The sequence below is a fragment of the Plecotus auritus genome (genome assembly GCF_963455305.1).
Source record: "Plecotus auritus genome assembly, chromosome: 8".
NCBI lineage: Eukaryota > Metazoa > Chordata > Mammalia > Chiroptera > Vespertilionidae > Plecotus > Plecotus auritus.
Window position 1 is genome coordinate 30,820,341 of NC_137782.1, and position 27,115 is coordinate 30,847,455.

Genomic DNA, 27,115 nt, shown 5'->3' on the forward strand with positions numbered 1-27,115 from the left:
TCTGGCAAGTTACAGTGATGATATAAAAATTCCTTGGCTCATGACAACAATATCAAAAAGCCCTGGCCAGTATGGCTCAGTGGCCCGCACATGGAAGGGTCTCAGGTTCGATTCCTGGTTAGGGGCACATACCTGAGTTGCTGGTTTGCTCCCAAATATCTCTCCTCTCCCCCACCACCCCCCCAAATAAATTTCTTCTTATTACATATATTTAAGTTTTAAAAGTCTATTTAAGGAAGTATATCAAGTAAATAATAGTTATTTTGGCTTAAAGATAGAGCTCCCAAGGATGATGATAGGTGTCAAATAGCAGAGGGGTGGGAAAACCAGCTCTCTGATAAAACCAGAAGCTTTTTATTATGGCTTTCCAGACAACTTGGACAGAGAGCCTTGGGGAGCGTCTAACTCACCCCTGGGCTCGCCTGAAGTCAGGGCTGCTGCTACTCTGGACCCAGAGATTCGGGATCACCCACACCCCCAGCAGGCCCCAGATCTAATCTACACCTGTATTCCTGACCCTTCCCTGAGTCTGGCCTTCTCTGTAAGGAGTCCCAGCCCCTGGGGTCCTTAGGGTGAATCTTGGCCTCCTGAACTGCCACCTGGCGGCCAAAGCTGAGAACAACATCTCAGCCCATCTCTGTTCAGAAAAATCTGTGCAAGCACTTGGCAGAGTCCCAAAGTTGGGTCTTGCGGTGGGAAGATGAATGTGCCCTCAGCGGCTTGCCTGGGAAAGCGCCCTCTGCAGCCTCTGTCCTCTCACAGGGGCTCATATTCATTCATTCATTCATTCATTCATTCACTCACTCACTCACTCACTCACTCATTCAACAGATACTGAATGCCCTCTCTATGCTAAGGCACCAGTGGCAAGAACCAGGCAGATACACCCTCTGACCTCGTGGAGTTTTCAATAGACATGGGGGAGAGCATAGAAATAGGAGCAAATATCTAAATTATGGCCGGTGGTAAATGGTGCTGTGAAGAACAAATGCAGAATAAAGGGATGGGAAGTGTGTACCACAAGGGTGGCAGTGGCAGGCCTCAGGGAGACATGACATTGAGCAGAGATGTGAATCGGGTGAGGAGGACCGGGCAGGTATGGCGGGCAGGGAGGAGAAGCTTCCCAGGCAGAGTAAAGGCCCCAGTGGGGATCCTGATGCAGTGATCCAGTTGCTGTTGCTTAGTAACAAACTGCCCTAAAACTTAGCAGCTTAACCAAACCATTTACATTTTGCTAACAATTTTGTGGGTCAGGAATTGGGGAAGGGAATCAGTTGGGTGCTTCCCACTAGGGGTCTCCTGCTCATCTGAAGGGCCGCTGGGCCTGGTGATCTGGAGCTGGCCCCACCGGCTTTCCTTGAGGGCTCCCTTTCCCATGGAGCTCAGTGTGCGGTGGACCTGAGCGCCTGGGGTCCCGAGCACCTGGGGTCCCGAGCGCCTGGGGTCCCGAGCGCCTGGGGTCCTGCGTGCCTGGGGTTGGCGTGCAGTGCCCTCCTGCCTGTCTTTACTCCTTACTAGTTTTAAGATTTTATTTATTTGGTTTATCCAAGGATTAAACTTGAAGAACACCATAAGTTTGTTGTTGTTGTTTTTTAATTGAGGGGCTATTCACATAACAAAACGAATCACTTTAAAGTGTGCAATTCAGTGGCATTCAGTACATTGACAATGTTGGAAAACACCCAAGAGTCCTTCCCTCCCATCTCTCTCCAGTTCCTGTGTATCCCTCGGAGATTTTAATTTCCTTAAAATTTCTTTCCGTTACAGTTAGTACTGCATACATTACTGTGTTCCTTGTTTTTTTGATAGTGGCAACAATGAGAAAAATAACAATATTTTATTCTTATCTGGTGCTCATTCTGTGCCAGGCACTATTCTAAGATCTTCGCATGTATTATCTCATTTGATCCTCAGATGCATCTCATGACGCAGGAGCTGTTGCTGCTTTTGGTTTACAGATGAGGAATCTGAGGCACAAAGAGGCTAAGTAATTTACCCAAATACACACAAGCTGGTCAGTGGTGTAGCCAGGGTTTGAACTTACTTGTTAGCCATATTTAACATCTGTGAGATCCTCATTCTTTTCAATAGCGTCTACAATTCTTTTTTAAAAAATTAAACTCTTTATTTGGGGACACAGGTTAACATGCAGTTGTTAGAAAGAAAACAGAGAGATCCCATGTGCCCTGTGCCCCCAGTGATAACCTCTGGCAGTGTGCAGTGTCACAACCAGGTCACTGGCATTGATAGAATCCACTCATCTTATTCGATACAATTCTTAAATTTTTAAAATTGGTTGCAAACATTTAAAAGTCAGGAGATTTCACAAAAATGGTTTGATTTTTTCTTCTCTTGAGCCAGATGAACAAGCCTCTTCCAGAAGCAAGTCCTGAGGGGAGGTTTCAGTACAGGTAGTTTGTCTGGTCAGGGAGTGAGGTGTGGGGTGTGGGGTGTGGGGAGAGGGGAGTGAGGAGTGGGGTATGGGGAATGGAGTGTGGGGTGTGGGGAGTGGGGAGTGGGGTGTGGGGTGTGGGGTGGGGAAGGGAAAGCCACCATCCAAGGGTGTGGTACTGGAAGCCAGGAGGGGGGCAACTCAGCCCAGTCCTGCTGGAAGACGAGACAGCGCAGAACACTCCCCAGACTTATCTACCCACTTACACACCCGGGGAGAGCCGAGGGAGCTGGGGTATTTATCCAGTAATGTCCCTTCTCTCCTGTCGCTTCTCTAGCCCTTCCAGCCCACCTCTGAGCTGGATGAACATGCCCTAAGCCAGTGGTCGGCAAACTCATTATGTGGCTCGCGAGCCACAGTTTGCTGACCACTGCCCTAAGCCACCAGAAGCAGCCCTCCAGCAGAGAGAGGCAGGTGCTGGCTGTCACATTGGGTGCGTGCATGCCCCGAGGGGTGGGTGGGGGGCAGTGTCTACAAAAGAACTGCTGCTTCCAGGACAGCAACAGTGCCTGGCACTGGGAGGTGCTCAGTCAGTCCTGCTGGAAAGGTAGAGCGAATGGATGAACGCTGGAAAGCAAACAAGCGCATTTCTGCTTGCTGGCTCTTCCAAGCAGCCTGTCTGCTGGTGAGGACCCAACAAAGCCTGCTCACTGTGCCAGCCGGAGGGTTTAAATCCTAGCTCCACCCATGACTAGCTGAGTGGCCTTGGCAAGTCCTACCACCTCTCTAGACCTCAGTTTCCACATCCATTAAATGGGACAGTGAAGCCCACAGGCCCTGAGAGTACAAAGTGAACTGGCTCACCTGGTGTGCTCAGAGAGCTGTTGTTCTTTTCACCTTTTCAGTGTGGGCTCTGCGCTGGGTGCTTGCATAACCACCTGTGACTCCTGCGGCCTGAGTGGTTAATTGCCACCCACTTGCGTAGATTGGGACAAGTCCCAAGGCCACAGGGCTGGTCAGGAGCTGAGCTGGGTTCACAGGACCACCAGGATTAGACTGCAGGCACTTCCTGGCTGGGTGAGTGAGTACGGGCCTCAGTTCCCCACCCATAGCACAGCGCTAAGGAGGAGCACTTTCTTGCAGTCGTCAATGGACTGGGGATGAGGGCCATTCCCTGGCAGGCCCTTCACACAGAGCTTTGAGAAGGGGTGAAGCAGCGTGCACTGGAATGGAAGCCGGGGAGGATGCACCTGCTGTTGGGTGGGCTCCTGCCAGGTTTGTCACCCCCCCCCCTCCACACACACACAGGTGGCAGGGAGAAGGGGTAAAAAGGACACTATCTACTTTCTACACAGACCCTTACTGGGTGCCAGGTTCAATATCAGGTGGCTCCCCATCATCAAGACACAAACCCCAACATCGCCTCCCTGGTGTGACTCCCATTAGAGTCCCTCCAGCCCCCAAAATCATATCCTAAAATCACAACCCACTCAAGCCCCACTGACTAAACCCCCACTCAGCTGTCTCCCTGTGTGAAGCCTGCCTCTCCCTAGACCACTGCTGCTCCCCCCTCAAGTCAGCCCCGTGGCCAGTGACTCTGTGACCTACCTACACATGGCTCCTTCCATAGGCCCGGGGCCCAATGAGGGGCTGGAGGAGGTGGCTCTGGGGCTGGAGGTTCCCTCCCAGCTGGACCTTGACTGCCCAGTCTCTCCCTGGCCTCTCCACAGAGCCAGCCTCCACCTCAGTCTCAGCAGACATGTCTAGCCTCCAGGAGCTGTGCTCTGGCCTGCCCTTGAGGCCCCTCCCAGAGAACCGGGGACGTTGGGCTGGGGTACCCCATGCCCCAGTCAGGACCCCTGGCCTCAGCCCTGCAGAGGAGCAGGTAAGAAGTTGAGCCCCATTCCTGCTGGGACTCTTTGCCCTCTGGGTGGGTCTGGGTGGGTATCTCCTACTTCCTACTCTTTCTGCCTGGGGTCTCCAGGAGCTCCCAGTAGGGTTGGCAGTGGGGTGGGGGGACCCATGCGTGGTTGACTCCGAAACACTCTATATCCCTCATTCTCTCCCCAATGGCCACCCTTGGGTGTGGAATTATGCTCCCCATTTACAAGGACCCTGAGGCTCAAGGTCAGCCAGCCAGTAAGTGATGATGCTGTGCCTGCCTCCATCCAAGGAGGACGGGGCCAGTGTGCAGTGTCCCAAACACACGGCAGCTGAATATGTACCTTCCCGACCCAGACACGCACATAACTTTGACGTTCTACTCTGTAGTAGGTCAGCTCTTGTTTTATGTGGGGACTCCCTCCCCGCAAATCGTCAGATGAGTTTTCAGCTTCCTGGCTAGAACCCTAGTGGAGGCATGTGGGAGTGGGGGGAGGGCTGGGGGGTTCTGGTGAGAGCTGGTTGGGAGGCCAGGCACCCCGGCTAGGTCTCGCACAGTCCCTCCAGCCAGCACCTCAGGCAAGTCACTGAGTGTTTGGGAACCTGCTGTCTCCTCTGTAAACTGGGGATGAAAATAATGACCACAGGGTAGTGGAGGGGGCCAATGACATAAAATACATGGTTGTGTAAATAGTGTTCTCCTATGTTTTCTTTACTCAAAATTACTCAGGAATTTTAGGAACACTGCGGGGGGAGTAGAAAATATTAAGTACACAGATTAAGAGAGGAATCGCACCGCCCCGTCAGGGATAAAGACTGCTGTCCTTAGGGAGGCTGCCCCGTACACTTCCTGCCAAGGGCGTCCCACAAAGGAGGAAACGGTGGTGAGGAAAGGTGGGGGTGGACTGGGGTCTGGGCACTGAGGGCCAGGCTGGGAGGACAGGTGTTGGGGAAGGGTGGGGGCGGGGAGCTCCGCCCCTCCCCACCTCCACCCCCACTGCCATCCGTCTCATCCTTGGCCTATCTGGCCCCGCTCAGCGAGGTCAAAGCAAGGGTTCATGTTTTCTCCCACTCAGTCACCTCCCTGCTGGCCACCAGTGCCTTCACCTTTGACCAAGAGGGCCCGAGGGCTGCACCACCTGCACCTCAGGCGACACCCAGTGGTTATATGCTGGCAGTCAGCTTCCATGGTTGCGTCCGCAAGGAGGGCACCCGGGTGCTGAGGAGCAGGGGCCGCCTCAGCTTTGCCAGCGTCTGTTGCCATTTGCCTGAAGGTCGCGAATCCCTTGGAGTAGGGGCGACTTGCTGGTCCGGGCAGTTTGAGCTGTTGAAGGGGCAACATCTCCGGTCTGGGTGCCAGGGTTAGCCAGCCTTCAGCTGGTGCTTGTGAAACAATAAGAAATGTATGTGTATGTATCTCTGTCCCTCACCCCCACTACTACTACTTGATTTTAGATCCCAGTTCCTGACACAGAGCTCCTAACTCAGTTGGGGTTTCCTAGGGATAGGAGCTGGGAGGTCTTTTGTTCTAAGGAGGTGGGCTCCTGGATGCGGGCCGGTCACCAGAAGGACCAATCCATGGTGAGAAAGGCTTGGAACTTCAGCCCTACCCCGCATACTCCGGAGAGGAGCGGGGCTGGAGAATGAATTAATCATTACTCAGGCTGAAGCCTCCATAAAAACCCCTTCCGTGGGGAGTGGGTGGGGTTTGGAGAGGGCTCAGGAGCTCCGGAACCCTTCCCCAGACCTTACCCTTTGTATCTTTCCATCATCTGTATCCATGATCACTTCCTTTATTACAGAGCAAACCAGTAAGCAGTGTTTTCCTGAGTTCTGTGAGCCACTCTAGCAAATTATCAAACCCTTGGAGGGGTGGTGGGAACCCCGATCTGTGGCTGGTCGCTCAGAAGGGAGGTGACAGCCTGGACTTGCGATTGGCACCTGAAGTGTGTGTGTGGGTGGCAGTCATGTGGGCTTCAGTCCTCAACCCAGGGGCCTGTGCGGACTCCGGGCAGACAGTGTCAGAGCTGAGTTGAATCGCAGGACACCTGCAGGTGTTGGAGACTTGGTCGGTGCGGAAACCGGCGTCTGTCGCAGCGAGCTCTGTGTGAGATATTGGCTCCCGTGGGGGAGAAGCCGGGAATGTTCTTCTAGACGGGGCCCAAGCTCAACAGCAGCTTCGTCAGCAGCTCACGTTATGCCTTTCCTTTGGCTTGTGTTCTATATTTTTATTTAAATGTGTTTCTTTGACATTTGACATAAACTTTGAAAGGTGATTTTGTGAGATAAGCAAGTGGAATATTATAAAAGTATAAGTTCCCCCACTTCACCTCCCTCAGTCACCCCTTTTTTGTACTTAGTTTAGGTGTATCTTTTCAGCCACATTGTATGTACATATATGGTGGTGTGGGCCCTTAAAAATACAGTGGAAGCATTCTATACATGCTAGGTTGTTGTTGTTTTGAGATTGTTCGTTGTTGGTGTATTTAAAGTCCCCATTTTTTAAACTGTTTTGTAATATTTCATTTGGATGATTCATTCTTTGCTCCCCTTTAAGTAGGTGTCTCTGTTTAAATATAGAGTGTGCTCTGTGTATGATACTTTAGCCACTGTATTCTCCACATGAGCACAGGACAACTTCTACAGCGCAGAGGAAAAGGTAGTCATGGACAGTTTGAAATGTCTCCAGCATCCTCCCTTTGCCATATGTGACTTCTCTTCCTGACCTTATCCCCGCATTCTGCGCTACTTGGATGGGCTCTGCTGGGAACCAGGCACCGGTTCCGAAGACCTCACACTCGCATCCGGGTTCCCATCACTAATACACCATCCTGAGCTTCTTGGGTGTGGGGCTTTGTTGGGCTCATTTCTGCATCTTTAGTGACACCCAATGTTTGTTGAATGTGTGGACAAGAGTCTATGCTAAGTGCCCAAACCAACATTATACAAGGGTTCAGCCGGCAGGAGAGGAGAAACATAGTAGGGCCTCTTGGAGGAGGTGGTCTTGGCAACACAGGCAAGGTTCTTAGACTGGAAAATCTGAGATGACCATTTGGAGACAAAGGGAGGCAGTGAGTGAAGATGCAGGGACTGGCCTGACCAGAGTAGATTAGGGGTGGAGAGGCCGGTGGAAGCCTGAACTGGGTGCAGAGGACCCTGAATGCCAAGAATAGTGTGGATTTTATCAGATGAGTAATGGGGAGCCCATGAAGGTTTCTGAGTGGGAAATGGCCTGCTGCTTAGCAATACTCTTCTAGAGAGTATGGAGTTTCTACAGAGTTCCCAGAGGGGGCAGGTGGCTGAGGAAACATGGGCAGCATGGAGGGCCATGAGTGTGGGAGATGGTCATTTTGGTAGCTGGGACTCACACAGCACATAGGTGTATCAGACACTGTCCTAGGCGTGTCAGTTCAGTTAGTCCCCAACACAGCCCGATAAGGTGTATGCGATCATTGCACTCATTTTGCAGAGAGGGATTGGAAGGTCAGAAAGGGGACACGTGCCTGTGCTGTATAGCAGGTGCTCTGGTGCAGCCTGCGGCACAGAGAGGAACCCAGGCCTGTGGCAGGACCTTGGACAACTCATACAACCTTTCTGAACACCATTGTGTCATCTTCGTGCTGAGAACTGCTCCCCATCAGAAACTTGCAGCATTGAATCCAGACCATCAAACAGAGCTGCTTCTTTTTAAAAATTTTCACTCAACAAATAATTATCACATGCTCATTATGTAACTCTAGACACAGGGGATAAAGTTATTGAACAAAAATGAAACAGAAGACAACTTTCCTAAACTAAGTACCAACATGAAATTGCAGATAAAAAGACATAGATTATCCTTGAAAGTAAAAAACTGATGCAGAATAGTTGACACGAAGACATGTCTAGGCTGAATAACAAAAAATTCAATGGCGATAAAATGGAAATCTTCCACAAGGGGAAAATAGGCAAGTAATTTCTGTGCTGCATTTAGGATTTGGAAAACTGCCAGAATCCCCTTTGTGTTAATGGCACACGTGCACAAACACTTCATTTCAGAACAGATTGAATTTCGCACACTCTTTAGATATGTATCGTAGAATGGCTGAGTCATTTCTATCCACAGACACAGTTTAAAAATCATTAATTTTGACAGGAACTTTTGTTGTGTTTTTGAGTTATGTGGTTATCTGGACAACGTTGCAAAAGCATTTGACGCTGGTAAACCGGGCCTTCGTGACCTAGCGCCTTGGTAAAAGACCCCGTCTAGCCCCAGTAATGAAGCCTGCATTTCTGTGAGGACAGTGACTGCAGTGGTTTCAGACTGCAGCTGCCACTTAGCAGGTTATGAAATCAGTGAAGGGGGTTGCAACCAATATTTATTATAGAATGAAATAAAAGAAGTTAGAACAGGATAGAATATATTAGGACCCTTGTAGTAAGGTTAAGTCTTGTTTGGAGTATGTGTGGCATGTGGAGTATTTGTGGTGTGTGTAATATAAATTGCTTTTGAAACTTTTTTCTTTTTAAAGTTTTTATTCTAGTTTTTTTTTTTTTTTTTTTTTTTGTGTGTGTGTGTGTGTTTAAATTGATTTCAGAGAAGAAGGGAGAGGGAGAGAGAGATTGAAATATCAATGATGAGAGAGAATCATTGATTGGTTGCCTCTTGCATGTCCCCTACTGGGGATCGAGCCCGCAACCCAGGCATGTGCCTCTGATCGGAATCGAACCTGAGACCCTTCAGTCCGCAGGCCGACGCTCTATCCACTGAGCCAAACTGACTTGGGCTGAAACTTTTTTCTTAATACCCATGTTCTTGGAAAGCTATGATTAGAAGCAAACAAACAACTTTTCTGCCGATGTGGAAAACACCCAGAAAGTAGCCCAAACCCCACGTGCACAGGTGAGGGAACGGGCCCTGACCTACAAGGGCAGCCACTGTCCTGACTCCTCACAGCATTCCTTAGCCACGCCTGCTCTGGAACTGTGTGCGAGGAGTAGGCAGCACTGTACATCCCTTTTGTGTCTCAACGCAGCGGGAGATTCATCCCCGCGGCATGCACTTGTGCATTGTTCATCCTCCTTGCTGTCTTGTAGTGGTTCCCAAAGTGGGGTCCCCAGGCCAGCAGCAGCATCTGGGGAAATGCAAACAGAGCCTTTGGGGGTGGGCCCAGCACGCTGAGTGATTCTGAAGCCAGCAGGCCTTGAAAGACTCCTGTGGGGGCCTCTTCTTAGCCATGGTTCTGAAGGGAGAGACTCATATTTCTGATCAGCTTTTGTTTTCCAAGAGAGAAGGGATTACATGCTTTTATTCGATGTGAAAATTAAATGAGGGAATGTCTCTGCAAACCCTTTCCAGATTCCCAAATTCCCTAAATTGGCATTTCCCCCCCTTGCCTGCTCTTGTCCTCTGCTCCCTCCTGAACGGTCCCTCTCCTTCTCTCCCTCCCACCCCACTTGCCCCTCCGGCCCCGGGGACACACGTGTGATTCACTGCCCAGGGCACACTGGACATGCTGTCCTTCCTTTCCTAGGCCTCTGCCCTTGGCCTCCAGGGCATCTGTGCTCCTGGCTGGCTTCCCAGCTCCCCGTCTTCCTGGCTGGTACTTCTGCCCCTGCCCGAATGCTGGTGTCCTCCCAGTCCCAGGCCCTTGTTTCTTCTCCTGTCACCTCTGCCTTCAGGTGTCAAAGCCACCTGTCTTTTCCGAGTCCCTATCACCCCTCCCCTCAATAGACATATGTTGAATGAATGAGTAAATAAATTTACCACATCCAGCTCCCCATCTCCTTTCACCTCAAAGTGTTTGTTCTCCAGGGTCCCTGTGTTAGAGGCACCCCTCAGACACCAGAGAGGTGTTATCAGATAGCCTCCAGCCCCGAGTTGGAGGGAGAGGGCTGTCCCCAACCTCAATTCTTGTCTTCTCATATAAATGAATTTAAATGAGAGAACTCCAGATGACTGCATTGTGGCGAAGCCAATTTTATTAAACAATTAAAGCGTGCACCTTTATTCAGGAAGCCAGGCAAGCCAACTGCCAGCTTTCTCATGCCGAGCCTTGAGACTGTTGGCTTTTCTGCCTAGGGAGTAAAACTGCCCTTTCCCTCCCCTTCCCCGCATTCTCTGCTGCCCCTCGCCACACTCCTCCCCTAGCTGGCACTGAGGGTGGCTCTTAACCATTGCCCTCAGCGTCCTTGGTTTGGGGAAGATAATGGCTTGTTATTTACAAGCCAGCTGCAAATTGCCCACACTGGCCTTGTTTTAACTTTCCTGTCTCAGGTTCCCTATTCTACTGGCCTGGAATTTTCCCAGCGTTCCACTGCCCTGTAACCATCGGTGAATAAATGGCCTCCATGTCCAGCCAGACACCAGGATGTCACCTAGTGTCCTCCCCCACTTCGCCTGCCTCCACATTCAGGCTCCAGTCTGGGTGTTATAAGGAGGAGAGCTTATAAATAAGTCTGCCAGGACTCTGGCCCTCCCTGAGCTTAGCAAGACAGAGTGTAAGCAAGGAAAGAAACAAACCCATCATCAAGTGACCGACAGTGCAAAGCTCCAGAAGGAAACAAAGGCGGGAAGAGAGGCTGGGGATCAAGAAGGCCTCTGCGTGGGGGGCGTCGGAACTGAAACCAGAATGAAGGAAGGGACCCTCCAAGAGAAAGCAGAGCGGTGATGGGGGTTATAAGGCAGGAGGATAGGTGCAAAGGCCCTGGGGCAGAAGCAGCAGCATCGGGGATCTCTGGAGAAGAGTGACAGGGTTGGTGGGAGCAGGGGAGCTTGGGCTGCTTGCCCTCGTTGGATAAGGAGCCCTGAGAAGGTTTCTCCTGTTTCTGGCTCTAGGCTCTGTGCTGGGCCTCCCTGGGCCTGGCAGGATCTCAGTCCCAGGGCGGCAGGTGTGGCCCGAGGCTGCTTGGAAGCTGCACTAGTGGAGAGTGCTCCTCTGTACCTATGGGCTGGCTCCTGGCAGGTCCATTCCCACTCCTCTTGGCTCTGCCTCTCCCACTGTGACCACAAGGGCAGGACTCTGCCTGGTCCTTGCATGGAATTAGCAGCCTGGTCCCCAGTGAGCAAGACGCTTCTTGGAAAGGCTTCATGTAGGAGGTGACATTGTAGATGGGCCCAGGGTGACAACTAGGCAGCCTTGGGGTGTGACCATAGTTTTCTGAGTGGACCAGGGGCAAACCCGGGTGGGGGGATGGCTCATCATAGGAGCCTCAGGGTGCTCGGCCCGGAGCCCCTGCCCCTGATGCCCCTCACACTCTCTTCCAGCTGGCACTGAGGAATGCCCTGCGCTACTTCCCCCCGGACATCCAGAAGCTGCTGGCCCCCGAGTTTGCCCAGGAGCTGCGACTGTATGGTCACATCTATATGTACCGGTTCTCCCCCCGCATTGAAATGAGGTGAGTGCTGGCGGGCGGAAAGAGGGATCATGCTGGAGGTCAGGAACCCCAGAGAGTCAGCAGGGAAGGGGAAATGGAGGCTGTCCACACTAGGAGGCCCATGGACTTGGCGTGCTGAGTCGATGCCCCTTACTAGGGGGTGACTGTGTGTGTTGTCATCTGTGGGGGTCTGCAGCCTAGACCTGGCTGAAGCCTCCAGGACTGACCAGAAGATGGGTCCCTCTGGTCCACTGTCCTGGACAATCAATCCTCTGTAAGTCTGGATCCACACTGTATACAAAATCCTCTTTTAAGCCCCATGTTTTGTTGTCTCGCCAGAGAGCACGGAGAGGCGTAGAGGGTGGCTCTGCCCGTGTCTTCAGAGAGCTCAGGCTTCCCATAGGGCTCTCAAGCTGACTTGTCCCTGGCACTGGAGGCCTTGTGAAACCACGGGTGCTGGGCCTCACCCCACACTGCATAGGGGGGAGGATCTGCCTGTCACAGCTCCCAGATGCTGCCGCCCCGCCCTGGTATCACACTGAGCATCCTTGTTCTTGGGTAGGCCCAAAACCCAGACTTGTCTGGGACCACCCCAGGGAATGGCATGAACCCCAAAAAGCAGGAACCACGTCTCTTCATTCCTGTTGTGGCCTGCTGCCTGGCACCTGCTCTAGAGTTGGTGCACAGGAACACAGGTGGTGCCAGGAAAGAGTGAAAGAATAAACTGCACCCAGAGCAGCGGCTTCTGGAAAGTAGACATCAGCTTTGCTTCCAAGTTAGCATTCTCCCGGCTGGAGCCTGCCGAGAAGGGAGGAAGGGCAGCCCAGGGTGGGGTGGGGGCCAAACTCCCCACACCTGGAAGGGTGGGGGCCGCAAAGCAGGAGGTGGGCACCAGAGCCGGTTGGCCTTGGTTCCTGTTGGGAGCCCCAGCCAACTTCTGCAGCAGGATGTGGGGTCTCACTGTGCACACCTGTGTGCCCTCCCACCATCACCCCTAGCACCTGGACTCCCTTGCAGGGCCTACCCAGTGCAGCAGTACCCCTGCCGGACGAAAGCTGCAGCAGCCATCATGCACATGATCATGAACAACCTGGACCCTGCCGTGGCCCAGGTAACCCCAGGGGCGCCGAAGCGGGGGCAGCGCTGTCCAGTCGAACTGTAACCTGAAACACACATGCAATATATTTAAGCTCTTTATTTAGAAATAATGACAGAGATCTCAGAAGTTGTAAAAATAGTGCTGAGAGGACCTCGTACCCTTCTCCCAGTCCCCCCCAACCCCCACCCCGCCCACAGCAGCCACCACCAGGACATCAATACTGGTGTCATAGAAACATGTAATTTTAAGTTTCCTAATAGCCCCACGAAAAAGTAAAAAGAAGCAGATTTAATACTGCATTTTAACATGTGCTTAGTAAAAAAATTATTGAGCCCTAGCCGGTTTGGCTCAATGGATGGAACATCGGTCTGCAGACTGAAGGGTCCCAGGTTCGATTCTGGTCAGGGGCACATGCCCGGGTTGCGGGCTTGATCCCTAGTAAGAGGCACGCAGGAGGCAGCCGATCAATGATTCTCTCTCATCATTGATGTTTCTCTCTCTCTCCCTCTCCCTTCCTCTCTAAAATCAATAAAAAAATATTTTAAAAAAACACCTGATCACAGATGGACCCCTGACATTGACCCCAGGATGAGTTCCCAAAGCAACCCCAGCCCCAGCTCTTCCCTCACCCCAGTCACAGATGGACCCATGTTCCTGCAGAGGCTGTTCGCTCTGGACTTCACCCCTCTGGCATCTCCCCTGGCCCCACCACTCTTTCTGAAAGGGCCATCAGCCACCTTGCCCGTAGAGCCCAGTGCAGGGTGGGAGTGGGGCCCTCCCTTCCCAGGCCACCATCTCAGATGACACCATGTCTTCTCCAGTTTCCCCAGGAGCTCGTGACCTACGGAGGAAACGGACAGGTGTTCAGCAACTGGGCTCAGGTATGCTGGACGATGAGCCTGGCCCCCATGCCCAGGCCTCCCCCCAACCACACCCCCTGGCTTGGAAGGAGGCTACAAACCCAGGGCCCAGGATTCAGGTGTCCGCTTGCCTGATACAGAGATCACAGCTGGAGACACTGTGGGGATGTTGAAGGTCCCGAGGGAGGAGGGGCATTATTGCAGGCACCAAGAGCCACTATAGTGTAACAGAGGCCTGAAGGGATGGGGCACTGGGCAGAACCGCTGGCCTGGGGAGCCCTCAGAGCCTGGATGGCGGCTTGGGGCCACTGTGGGACCCCCACTTACAGAGCCCTCCATGCTTTGCTCTCTCCTGCAGTTCTGGCTGACGATGTCCTACTTGTCACAGATGACAGAGGAGCAGACCCTGGTCATGTACAGTGGACACCCACTGGGCCTCTTTCCGAGCAGCCCTGGAGCCCCAAGGCTGGTCATCACCAACGGGATGGTGGGTCCTGGGCAGCCCACAGGGTGCCGGCCGGGGGCCGCAGGGAGAGCCCGGTCTCCCTGACACCCACTTAGCCGTGCTTCCAAGGGTGTGTGTTGGCCTAGCCCTTGGCTCCGCCCTCTTTTCCAGGTCATTCCCAACTACTCTTCCAGAGAAGAGTATGAGAAGCTCTTTGCCATGGGGGTTACCATGTAAGTCTCTATTTCAGTTTCTGTTGTATCATTCCAGTAAATACCGTACATTTCCACTTATATTATAAAACAGTATAGCAATATTAAATACAATTTTGAAAAATACAGTCACAGCACTGTAGCAATTTCATATTTACATATTCCCTAGTAGTTGTTTTTTTTTTTAAAGGACACTGTATTAATGCATTTTGGGGTAATTAAAAAATGAATTTTAGGCACTCTCCCTGACACTGTGCCTCCCCTCCCCTCCCCTCCTCCTCCCCCCATGATCCTTATCATTACCTTCCTCACTCCCCAGCTCTCAGGGCCCTTCTTTTGACTCTACAACTCACTTCCTAAGCCCATTTCTTCTACAAATTACTTCTTATACCTCTGTGATTTTCTAAGTAAATGTTCTCTTATTAAAAAAAAAGAAAAAGAAGCCCTGGCCAGAGTGGTTCAGTGGTTAGAGCATTGGCCTGCACACTGAAAGGTCGTGGGTTTGATTCCTATTCAAGGGCATGTACCTGAGTTGCAGGTTCGATCCCTGGCCTCTGTGGGGGCACGTGTGGGAGACAACCAATGGATGTGTCTCTCTTTCATCTCTCTCTCTTTCTCTCTCTCTCTCTCCCCCCTCCCCTCTCCTCTCCCTTCCACACTCTCTAAAAAATCAATGAAAAACAATCCTTGAGTGAGGATTTTTAAGAAAAGTAAATAAATATAAAAATGAATTTTAAACCATCAAAAGTGGGTGGCTAGCACTGGGCTCACTCCCCTGCTGGCCCTCTCTGTGGTCAGGTATGGCCAGATGACAGCAGGCAGTTATTGCTACATCGGTCCCCAGGGAATCGTCCATGGCACAGTGGTGAGAGACAAGGGTCATGCCTGGCATCAGGGGTGGGAGGTGGACATGCTGGGGGTGGACAGTGAGCTCCCACCCTTTTCCTGCAGCTCACTGTACTGAACGCTGGACGTCGGTACCTGGGCGTCGAGGACCTGGCTGGGAAAGTCTTCGTCACCTCTGGATTGGGCGGAATGAGTGGCGCTCAGGCCAAAGCCTCAGTCATCGTGGGGTGCATCGGTGTGATAGCAGAGGTGAGCACCCCAGGAACGCCGAGTCCTCATCCCTGCCCACCTCACTCCTTCCTCATTCCAGAGCCACTCACACTCACACTCACACTCACACTCACACTCACACTCACACTCACACCCATCTCTTCTCTCGCCCCCTCGCCAAAGCCTCCAAGGTGGGTTCCCGGGGCAGCATACACCTCCTGCCTTCAAAGAGCCCGTCATTTTCCGTGGTCAATGCCTGCTGATGCTGTCCCATGAAACTGACTTCTGTGGTTACCGCTCCTTACCCCACTGCAGGCCTGGACCATAGCAGGGAGATAATAAATGTTTGTAAATAAATGAACACAGACTCCCCCAACTCAGACAGTTCACAGTCAGCTGGGGGGAAGCAAATGAGTTGCCCATCAGTAGAGGGGCGGGCAGCCGCTTTTTCTCAGTGACTGTCCCAGCTTTCGTTGGTGGTGCCAAGGACAGGAAGGGAAACGGGAAGAGGAGGTGAGTGGCTCTAAGAAAAGCCTCGGTGATATCCACCCGTGTGATTTGCACATAGTTGATATTAAACTGTGACATACACCGCTGTACTTGTTAGGAGCCCATTTGGCTGCAGATAACAGAAACCCGAGCTACGGCAGTTCCCATAAATAGGGTTTATTTTCCTCATGTAACCAACAGTGTTGGCACTGGTTCCCCAGCCCAGTGATGCCAGGGCCAATATATCTAGATTCTCTTGGGCTTCCCTCGTGGGTATAAAACAGCTGCCCCAGTTTGCCCTTGCAAAAGTGGGTGATCTTCATGGGAGGATGACACCCACCTTGTGGAGGGGACACACCCTAGGATGATTTGTGACTGGGTGGCTTTGTGTGTCATGCTCACAGGTGGATAAAGCAGCCCTCATGAAACGCCATCAGCAAGGTTGGCTGATGGAAGTGACCGACAGCTTGGACCAGTGCATTAAAAGACTCAGGTACAACTCCTGACAAGTGAGCACCGAGAGTGGGGGGCCGTGGGAAAGGGCCCCGAGGCTGGGTTCCTCTGCATAGACCTGTTCACTGCCTGACATCTGGCCCCAGGTGCCACCACATCAAGTGGCCACTCAGAGGCGGTGCAGTAGGATCTTCTACGTCCTGTTTCTCACTGGTCATTATTGCGGGTGTGTAGGAAACCCTGGGTTTGCATACTTTGGTGGTCAGACACTTGGTTCTAAGAGATTTTCCATCATCTTCTCATTTCCCACAGTTTTGCAAAGAACGTATCTGTTTTTCTCACTGTTGTGACCTCAGTGCTTAGCCCAGAGCCTGGCACATAGTAGATGCTCATTGAATTTGTTGGGGAAACATGAACTTTGAAAGATGGAGCTTTTCCCGCAGGGTGACTCCTTCAGGTTCAATACTCGCTATTCCTTCCCAATGACGCTGTGACTGCCTGTGCAGTGTCCAGGGCGGGCAGCATTTCTCCTCCTGCTTGAGAACTTCAGAGGATTTTAGTGGGAATGTATGTGTGTGTGTGTGGGGGGGGGTAAGGGGACGGGGGGGTGGGCGGGGACTGTCCTGGGCCTGCCGATCAGATGCCATTTTGGAAGCACCCTCTCCACTGATTGCTTTGCAGAACTGAGCCTGTGTGGGGAAGATGCCTGGGTGCTGTGGCCCTCCACCCTGGCTAGACTATTCTGACCCAAGGGGGCTTGCATGAAAATGTCCGAGAGCGCACAGAATTTGAGAAATATTCCCATTTTCAAGATGGGATACTATTTGACATATATCTTTCTAAAATACATAAATCTTTCTTAGTAACATACCCATTCGTGCGCGCGCACACACACACACACACACACACTTCCAACCACTCCGATATTCTTGTCAGCTCTAAACATACCTCTTCCATCTGCCTTCTCCCTCATGTCACTCACACAAAGTTTGGGCCAGCTTAATTCCTTAATTCCTAATGCCACACACACAGTCATTTCACATCAGTTGAACAAACTGCCTTAAGCAGCCTGTCTCGTCACATTTCTGCTCCCTGAGCTGCAGGAGACACAGATGGGAATGGAGTGATGGGGCTCACGGTACCCGTCCTGGCCCCTAGGCTGAGATGCAGTCCTCCTCCTCCAGCGCCCCTCTCTGCTCTAGGACCATGTGCCCCTTTCCACTTTGTTATCCTGTGCACCTGGGGGAGAGGAGCGTGTCTGGCCTCCGCTGGCGTCTCTCTGCCAAGCAAGGCCTTCGGTCGATCTGCATCTTTGAGTGGGTGCCCCACTGCCCCACTTATTGTTGCTTTGTGATAGCTCTCATATCTGTGAGTGCTTTTATGTATTTAAATCTTCTGTTCCCTAAAATATACTTTCATTTTTGTGTACTTTTATTTTTCCAAGTAATGTTTGGCATTAATGTTAGTGACTTTAGTGACTTTTATTATTTGAGTATCATCTTGAGTGAATTCTAGGAAAGTCCTGATTAGAATTCTAACAGCAGTAGCCCTCATTCTAAGTATTGCCTCAGTTCTCCTGTCTGGAGTAGTCAAGTCTGCTGTTTCCCTTATGGTCTGGGTCCTCAAAGTACATCCCCTACACATGCACACAATGCTTTTGGTGGCCTCTTGAGTCTTCTGGATTCTAGCTATCTGTGTGTTGGTCAGGGTGGACAGCTGTGGGCAGGTGTGATGGGGCCATCTGTTCTGCTCTTGTACCCTCTAGGGAAGCAAGGAAAACAAAGGAGGTGCTCAGTCTTGGTTACCATGGAAATGTGGTGGACCTTTGGTAAGTCAGGAGTGGGAGTCAGCAGCCTTGAGGACCCTAGGTGAACCTCTCCCTCCAGCCAAGGTCCCAATGGCGGCCAGGTACTCCCGGAACACAAAGCTTCAAGCATTGGTTTGAGGCTCTGCTCCCAGCTTTCATCGCCTGGATCTTGGCCTGAGCTCACAGCATCCTTCGCACAGTGTTCTTTAGGGGGCGTGGTGGGGGTGTGGGGGGGATGTAGGATTAGTCCCAGTCCCTGATTATTGGGCGTGTCGCTGGAAAAAGTGCTACAATGCCCTCCTGGCTGGGCCCTAAACTCGGGTCCCAGATGCTGCCCTGGGCAGGTGCCACCCTACACTGACTATCCCACATCTTCCCCAGGGAGCGCCTGGTCCAGGAATTAGACAAGACGGGGGAGCTCTTGGTAGACCTGGGGTCGGACCAGACCTCCTGCCACAACCCATTCAATGGAGGCTACTATCCTGTGCAGCTTGGCTTTGCAGAGGCCCAGAGCCTCATGGCCTCCGATCCTGCCGCATTTAAGAAACTGGTCCAGGAAAGGTGATGCTGGGCCCAGGGCTGCTTTGGGTGTAGGGCAGGGGTGGGGGGTGGGAGGCTGCACCCTGGAAGGAGCTTTTGGACTGAGTAGCTGTGGCCTCTGCTTGGTTCTCCAGTGGTCAGCTGTGTGGCCTTGGGTGAGACCCTTAACCTCTCTGAGCCTCTGTCTCCTCCTCTGTCAGATTGGGTGGAAGTCAGCAGGGCTGGCTCAGCTCCATGGGATGAGGCTGGGGGTGACAGTGATGGGGCAGAGAGGGCTCATTTTTAGGGTCTCACTGGGGGGCAGAACTGACAGCTGACTGCTGGCTTGTTGCAGCCTGAGGAGGCAGGTCTCGGCCATCAACAGGCTGGCCAAGGAGAACTTCTTCTTTTGGGACTATGGCAACGCCTTCCTCTTGGAGGCCCAGAGAGCAGGTGAGAGAGGGGAGGCTTGGTGAGGGGGCCTCATCCTCCCGGGCTGCAGTGGGCTCACTCCCTTCCTTCCAGCCAGGGGTGGCCTGGCAGGCGCCTGGCAGAGGCAGGGGTCATGGCATGCAGGTTTTACTGTGCCCTGCCCGGCCTTCTGGAAGTTGGTCCTGCCAGCTTGACCTCTCTGGCCTCCGTTTCTCCATTTTCCTTAAAAATATAAAGCACCACCCTAACCGGTTTGGCTTAGTGGATAGAGCATCGGCCTGTGGACTGAAGGGTCCCAGGTTCGATTCCGGCCAAGGGCATGTACCTTGGTTGCGGGCACATCCCCAGTAGGGAGTGTGCAGGAGGCAGCTGATTGATGTTTCTCTTTTCATCGATGTTTCTTACTCTCTATTCCTCTCCCTTACTTTCTGTAAAAAAAAAAATCAATAAAATATATTTTAAAAATATATATAAAGCACCATAAAGAGAGTAAGTACAATGCTCCAGTATGAGCTCCATTGCAAATATGTGTGTGTGTGTGTAAAATAAAGCTGCATATATATATATATACACACACACACATATATATATATATATATATATATATATATATATATATAATATATATATATGCAGCTTTATTTTTTCATAAAGGAAACTTCTTACATTCATGGATTATAAAGTTCAGAAGGTACAAAAGATATTCAGTGCAAAGTCTCCCTCCCAGCCCATCTCCGGCACAAGCTCTCCCCCCGCACCTTGGAGTCTGTAGGCTCTGGGTGCCTGTCTGGACACCCATGAGGCGGACGCTGGCATGTGTCCATGCTGCCCTGCCCCACACCATGAGCCCATGGCTCCAGCCGGGACGGCACTTGTTGTCTCTTTCTTGCCTGAGAGACCTGGCGATGCTTCGCTATCAGAGCCTCTGCAGTCTTTCCCGGGGCTCTGTGTAAACTGTCATCTGATGGTGGTGTATGTATGTCCTCACCTTGGGGTGGGGCCTGCCAGCCCTCGGCTCCTCCAGGGGACTGTGCGGATGCTCTGTCCACAGGAGCTGACGTGGAGAAAAAAGGTGCTGACAGGACCGAGTTCCGCTACCCCTCCTACGTCCAGCATATTATGGGGTAAGTGATGAGGCCCCTTCAGTGTCTGGGTCCTGGACATTCAGATCAGAAAAGCCCCTCCTCTGACCACTCCTGTGGCCCCAAGTGGCCACCACAACAGGCCATGGGGTTCCACCACAAAATGCAGGTAGAGAAACTGAACCGTGAAAGGCCTTGTACAGGGCCTCAGTCAAAGGACAAGGAGGCTGCAGGGGCCTGGAGCCTCCAACCTCCAGTACCCATGACCCTAAAGGCTGTCCATCCCATGGCCATGGCAGTGGGCCCAAGAGGGCGGCTGATGGCTTGATCCATGGAGGCCGAGGCCTCCTGACCCGTAAGCCACTGTGTCTATTTGGCTATGCAGGGCAGGTCTGGAGAGGACAGTGGCCCAGGACAAGTAGGGAGGAGAGGGAGGTACCCAGAGGGAGAGTGGGCTTGGCTGAGGGTGGCCTTGGAGGCCAGGGCCAGGGGCAACACAGGGGCAGGAGAAGGAAGGCCTCGGATGCTTTTGGAAGATTCCTGGCCCTCAGTGTGGCAAAATGGGTCCAGGGAGGGAGGGAGGCAAGAAGGCAAACCTCTCCTTCTCAGGTTCACTGTGGGGGCAGAGCCAGAGTGGCCACAGTGCAGGGGGGCATCTGGGCCTCTCTGGGGAGGGAAGCAGTGGGATAGCCCACGAGGGGCTGTGGAGTGTGGGACTCAGGGAGGGCCAGACTGCTGCCTCCCTCTGCCTGGAGTTCCCACAACAAGGTCAGATCACCTCAGGCCAATTTGGCCAAGTCCCCACATTTACTACTTCTCCTAACTATTTAGTTTTCCTTGATGGGTTGTCAGGCTGTCTATAACAGCAATCTAAGGAATTTCTGCTTGTCTGTGTCCCAGCCCCCTGCTCCTGCAGCTGGAGGTGGTGCAGCTGTGAGGGGGAGACAGAGCTAGAGGGAGGGAGAGCACTGAGGGGATGGAGGGGGGATGAGGGGCACGGAGGGGGTGGAGGAGGAAGAAGGGGAGGGAGGGAAAGGAAGGGGTGACTCAGGGAGGGGGGGAAAGGAGAGGAAGGGGATACTGGGGGAATTCAGGGGGAGGAGGAAAGAGGGTGCTGAGGGGAGGGGCTGAAGGGGAGGAAGGTGGAGGAGGAGGGAGAGGAACTGAGGGGGCGGGAGAAGGAATGAGGGGGGGCTAAAGGGAAAGAGGAGAGGGAGGGGGACTGAGGGGAAGGGGGACTGAAAGGCTGGAGGGGGCTGGAGGAGGCAGGGCCTCTGAAACATCCTGTCCAACTAGCGACTTAGGGGCTTCCAGCAATAATTCTGGACATTGGAGCCGCTCCCCCACTTTACTACACGTGCCCACACACAATGCCCCCCAACACACACCCCAACAGACACATGGCCTTCACCCCCTCTCAGTTCTGGAACACATGCCAGCCTCCCCTCCTTGGACCATGGTGATCCTGGCCCAGCCAGTGGGTGCAGCCATTTGGGAAGGCCATCAGGCGTTTTGTCCTTGCAGGGATATATTCTCCCAGGGCTTCGGGCCTTTCCGCTGGGTGTGCACATCCGGGGACCCTCAGGACCTGGCGGTCACCGATCAGCTGGCCACGTCTGTGCTGGAGAAGGCCATTGCTGGCGGAGGTAAGGCTGTCAGGTTGGAGAGGCTGGAGGGTCTGCCTGACAGTGCAGGGCAGCCACCCCCTGTCCCCCTCTCCTCATTCCCTGCCGGGCCCTTGTGGGCAGAGGGGCACAAGGCTTCCAGTCTGTGCCTGTCAGCAGTGCTTCTGATTCCTTGTAGCTGCCTCTGTGCCCTCTGAGCCTTTGGCCTTCCACATCCACCAGGCCCCTGCGTATTTCACGGCAGAGCCTCTGGTGGATCTGTGGTTTTTCTGATCCTGAGCCTTGGTTCTCCATTTGCACATGGATGGGGAGGTTGTTTAACCACAGTCCTTTCTTGTGTAGCTGATTTGACCTGCCGTTTGTCACCTGGAGAAGAGAAGGCAGTTAAGTTGTCAAACATACTCAGCTGTCAAAGCTCCTGCCCTCATTTCTCTGCAGCTTTTCTAAGGTCCAGGGGTGGCCTTCTCTTCAGTGGTTTCCTTCGGGGTTCAGTTCAGCCTTTGTTGCTCGTTTTAAATCTCCAGGGACCATTTTCAGCCTACTGTCCACATCTGAGTTCAGGGGCGTGGAGGGAGTCTGATCCAAGGCTGGAGAACCGGGCTGAGAGTGGGTGGGGCCACCTATGTGGGAGGAGCTAGGCAGGGGGAGGCCTACTGAGGTAGGAAGAGGAAGTGGGGGGCCTTCTCTTGGGAATCTTGTCATCGGCCTCCTCATAGGGGGGTGTTCAACAACTAGCCCTTCAGGAGGAAGCTCTGCGCTGTTGCATCTGTTGATGGCCAAGGTCTAAATACTCTCAGGTGGCTTATTTCAAGTGGGGCTTCACTTGGAACAGTAGTAGTATTTCCACCAGGCAGGTAACCTTGAGAACATAGATCCTCCTAAAAGGTAGTAAATTAAGAAGTGGTGACTTATGAACATTGTCTTAATTTTTAAACAAATAGATTTTTTATTGATTTCAGAGAGGAAGGGAGAGGGAGAGAGAGATGGAAACATCAATGATGAGAGAGAGTTATTGATCGGCTGCCTCCTGCACACCCCCAACTGGGGATCGAGCCCGCAACCCGGGCACGTGTCGTGACCTCCTGGTTTATAGATTGATGTTCAGCCACTGAGCCATGGAGGCTGGGCCATTATCTTAATTTTTAATACATTTTTAAAAAGTGTAAGTTCATTTAATTGAAATTTAACAATGTCTGTGTTTCCACTGGCTCACAGAATTCCCGCAGATTTAGCAGTCTGCTCTCAGGAGCTGGGAAGAGCAGCTCCCGAGCTCCCTGGCTGCTGCCCGCCTCTGCACGCCCTCCATACTTAGCCGCTGGCCTGTCTTCCTTGGATAAGCAAGCTTCCTCTCACCTCGGGGCCTTTGCACTTGCTATTCCCTCTGCCTTGAATGCTGCTTCCTCAGATCTCTATGTCGCTGGTTCCTCCTTAGCATTTAGGCTATAGCTCGACTGTCACCTCGGAGAGGACTTCGGTCCTCCTGACCCACCCACCCAGTGACGACCTCATCACACTTTTATTTTCTTCACAGTCTGCAGCAGTCTTGGTTCCCAGTGCCTGGCCTGGCACTCAAGAGATGTTTGTTGAAGGAATGAATGTATCAGACAGTGGGTTGCACACTTCTGTGCATTAATTCACATGACTATTACTGCTGGTTCTGAAAATCAGATGGCCTAGTGGGGTGCTGTGGAGGGAGTCCCCCTGACCCTGTGTCGGGGCTCCAGGGCTGGGTGAAGAGTAGTGCCTATGCCAAGCAGCCTGCGACGGGAAGGGTCCGGGCTCCCGGTGCCTGTGACACGCCTCCCCCCCACTCCTTACAGTGAACCCCGCTGTGAAGCTGCAGTATGTGGACAACATTCGCTGGATTCGGGAGGCTGCCAAGCACCGGCTGGTGAGGGCTTGGCCTGTTGGGGGGCAGGGGCGGGCCATGGGACTGCCCACCTGGCCAGTAGATGAGCGATCTGAGAGGATGCCAACATACCCGTGAGACTGCTTAGGTAGCAGACCCACTAGAGCCAGCAGCTACTTCACACAGGGGGCTGCTGGACAGAGAAGCCAGGGACCTTTCAAAAGGTGGCCTGGGACAGTGACCGGGGCCAGGCAAGTTACTCTTCACCCAGTTACTCAAATAGTTCTCTTGAGAGGCAGCCGCTGGGTCCCGAGAGGCAGGCTCCCTGGTTTCTCAGCCGTGTGAATGGGCGAGTGGCTCAGCCTCTCTGAGCCTCCTGTCTCATCTGTACAGAGGAGCACACCTGGCTGTGGTGGTGTGCGTGGGGCGGGCTCTCTGTGGCAACTCATGGGGCCCTGCAGGTGAGGCACTGAGAAGGCCAGGGTTGCCTGGGCCTCATTTCTGTGTCTGTGATTATGCTCAGGTGAGTGTGAACATGAATGTGGTGCGGGTGGGGACTGCGCGATAATGATGGATCAGAAAGGTCTCTCTGAGGAGCTGACTTGTGAGTTCAGGTCCCTGAGGTGCCTCCTTTCACCTTTCTGTCCGCAGGTGGTAGGCTCCCAGGCAAGGATCCTGTACTCAGACCAAAAAGGCCGTGTGGCCATAGCTGTGGCCTTTAACCAAGCCATCGCCCAGGGGAAGATCAAGGTGACATTTCTTGTGCTGCTGGTGGGGCCTCCCTTCGGCTCTTTCCTGTCAGTGCCGGCACTGCCCCATGCTCTGTGCATGTGTTAGTTGAGGGTCAGATAGCTGGGGGCAGGGAGTGATGATCTGTCCTCACACCCAGGCTCTGACACTGGTCCCTGTGTGACTGTGGGCAAGTCAAGTGCCCTCTCTGAGCCTCAGTTTCCCTCCTGTTAAAGGAGAATCATATTAACCTCAAAGCATGGGAGTAAGGATTAAATGAGTTGGCTTCCACATGAGTATTTTATATATTTTTGTTGACTTATCTTTTTCAAACCATGACAAACTTGCTGTTTTCCTCTGAATCAGCCGGACTCACCTTGGAGGCCACGGAGCCCTGGGCACACTGTTCAGAGGGACCTCTGGCCCCTCTGTTTGTAGGCTCACATGATAGTCCTCTGTTTAGAAGCACCAGGAATATTAATGATCAGACATGAAGAGGAGATTGAAATAGATGAAAGTGAAGGCTGTCCCTGTGGGTGGTTTTGGGGGGCACTGGCAGCAAGGTCAGCAGCCTTGGCCTTTCTCAGAGAGCACCATCAGAACACACTACTGTTGGGTGCTTCCTGGAAGCCCAGGGTGCTCACGAGGAAGGCAGGCATAGTTTGCCAAACATCCCTCAGGGCATACTCACACCCAGCTGGGGTCACAGGTCAGCACTGAGAGCTGGGTGTTTCCTCCCTTCCTCATTCCCTCCCTCCCTTCCTTCCTCTGTCAACTGATTCACAGCTTCCTCTATGCCAGGCTTATTCTAAGCACTAGGGGGCGATGTGGCAAAGAACAAGATAAGCATTCTATTTACTAGTGAAGAGAAACTAACAATGTGCAACTAAAGGTATAAAATCAGGGAGAATTTTAGATGGTGACGAACAGTGTGAAGAAAATGAGTCGAGGTGACAAGGTGAGGGTGATTGGGTGGGGATGAGCGGTGTCTTTATATGTGGTGGTCAAGACAGGCCTTTCTGAGTTGCTGGCGTAGAACTGAGGCCTGAGTATCAAGAAGATGCCAGAATACCTGGGGGCAGGTGATTCCAGGACAAAGGTGAAGAGATGGAAGGACACTGGGCCTGTTCTGGGAAGGAGAGGAGGTCCTCGGTTCAGAGCAGTGGGAGTTACCCTCTTGGCAGGCTACCTCCTCCTACATGGGGAGCCTGTGAACTTCCGTGCCCGCTGGGGAGGGCTGGGAAAGCCGACCTCCAGTGGTGCCACACGCTCAGGGGCCAGGCTGCCTGAAGAGCCCAGACTCGAGTATACTGTATGTGGGTTTAAACCCCAGCCTGCCCACTTACCAGCTCTGTGATGTTGGGCAAGTTTCTTATCCTCTCTGGGCCTCAGTTTTCCTTTCTACAAAATGGGCATAACAGTTGTGCCTACCTGGACAGGGTTATTGAGAAGACTCGGTGACATATTATATGGGGGCTTCTGGGCACATAGTAAGTGTCAAAATAAGCAGAATCTATTAGTAGCTACGCAAGGACATCAAAAACATCGGTGGTTCCTCTTGCTGAAGGTCTGTTTTCCAGGGGGTGGTATCTGAAGGGCTTCTGGTATGGCCTGATGCAACTTTGCCCTCCACTGGGCAGCTGTGGTGGACACTGTTGGCTCACATTTCCTATCTTTGCACACTGCAGGCCCCGGTGGTCCTGAGCCGAGACCACCATGATGTGAGTGGCACAGACAGTCCCTTTAGGGAGACCTCCAACATCTATGACGGCTCTGCCTTCTGTGCAGGTGAGGAAGATAAAACATCAAAAACAATTTTTTTTTATGTTGGATTTGGATTTTATTTACAAATCAATTGATTCATTTAGTTTGTCATAATGTTACAAAAAAAATGTGCTGGCATTTGAAAGGTGGGACATAGGGTGACCAACCTAGGACAGAGGGGGTTCTGGGACATGGGACCTCAGGTTTTTAAATTGGGCCAGTGCTGGGCAAACTGGGACCGTTGGATGCTCAAGACTTGGGTGTGCTTCTGGCCCCATCACTTGCTGGGGGATCTTCAGCAAGGTACTTAAAGTCTCAACCTTAACGTCCTCGTCTGTAAAATGGAAATAACAGTAGTATCTACCTCAGAGGGCTGTTGTGAAAAATAAACTGAATGACTACACATCCAGCATCACATCAGGGACCCATAGCCAGTGTTCAGGGAAGGTGGGCTGTTGATGAGTCTTGTTCCTTGGGTGGCTTGCTCATTCCCAGCCCCTGAGGGGTCCTGCTATTATGGATAGGACCCCAAGGGAAGAAGGTGGACTCTTAGGAACACTATTCTTTTTACAAGGAATTGGTCCATTTCAGCAAAGTTATCAAATTTATGGATATAGAGTTGTAGTCCTTTATTATCTTTTTAATGTCTGTGGGGTCAGTTGTGATATCCTTTCTGTCATTCCTGATATTGTTCATAGGCATCTTCTTTCTTTTTTATTGGTCAGTTTGGCTAGAAGTTTATCAATTTTATTGATATTCTAAAAAAGATTTTAGTTTATTTGATTTTCTCTCAATTGCTTCTCTGCTTCCAAATTAATTGAATTCTGCTCTAATCTTTAGTATGTCCATCCTCCTCCTTGCTTTGGGTTTAATTTGCTCTTCTTTCTGCAAGGTAGAAGCTGAGGTGACATCTTAGGAGGCTCTAGGGGAGAATATTTCCTGGCCTTTTCTAGCACCTAGAGCTGCATTGCTTGCATTTCTTAGCTCATGGCGCTTCCCAATCTTCACAGCCCAGCACCAAGAAAAAGCATACTCAGGATTCTCCCTGATATCCTCTGTGAGCAC

The 27,115-nt window shown here is 52.2% G+C and overlaps 1 protein-coding gene across 3 annotated transcripts in view; it reads left to right on the plus strand.

The window, feature by feature from the left end:
- The first annotated feature begins 3,382 nt into the window (after positions 1-3,382).
- UROC1 (urocanate hydratase 1) overlaps positions 3,383-27,115 on the plus strand; it is a 35,333-nt gene continuing 11,600 nt past the window's right edge. The window contains exons 1-18 of one of the 3 annotated variants that reach the window (XM_080685116.1): positions 3,383-3,469; positions 4,123-4,277; positions 11,520-11,650; positions 12,647-12,740; positions 13,550-13,609; positions 13,947-14,075; positions 14,205-14,266; positions 15,044-15,110; positions 15,197-15,340; positions 16,195-16,283; positions 18,009-18,071; positions 18,432-18,611; positions 18,925-19,022; positions 20,053-20,125; positions 21,608-21,729; positions 23,529-23,599; positions 24,209-24,307; positions 25,975-26,074. In XM_080685116.1, coding sequence (XP_080541242.1) covers positions 4,152-4,277; positions 11,520-11,650; positions 12,647-12,740; positions 13,550-13,609; positions 13,947-14,075; positions 14,205-14,266; positions 15,044-15,110; positions 15,197-15,340; positions 16,195-16,283; positions 18,009-18,071; positions 18,432-18,611; positions 18,925-19,022; positions 20,053-20,125; positions 21,608-21,729; positions 23,529-23,599; positions 24,209-24,307; positions 25,975-26,074 — 1,708 coding nt within the window. In that variant the 5' untranslated portion in view covers positions 3,383-3,469; positions 4,123-4,151. Of the gene's footprint in view, positions 3,668-4,122; positions 4,278-11,519; positions 11,651-12,646; positions 12,741-13,549; positions 13,610-13,946; positions 14,076-14,204; positions 14,267-15,043; positions 15,111-15,196; positions 15,341-16,194; positions 16,284-18,008; positions 18,072-18,431; positions 18,612-18,924; positions 19,023-20,052; positions 20,126-21,607; positions 21,730-23,528; positions 23,600-24,208; positions 24,308-25,974; positions 26,075-27,115 lie in introns of all 3 variants that reach the window. The other 2 variants (XM_080685117.1, XM_080685115.1) reach the window with 2 other exon arrangements.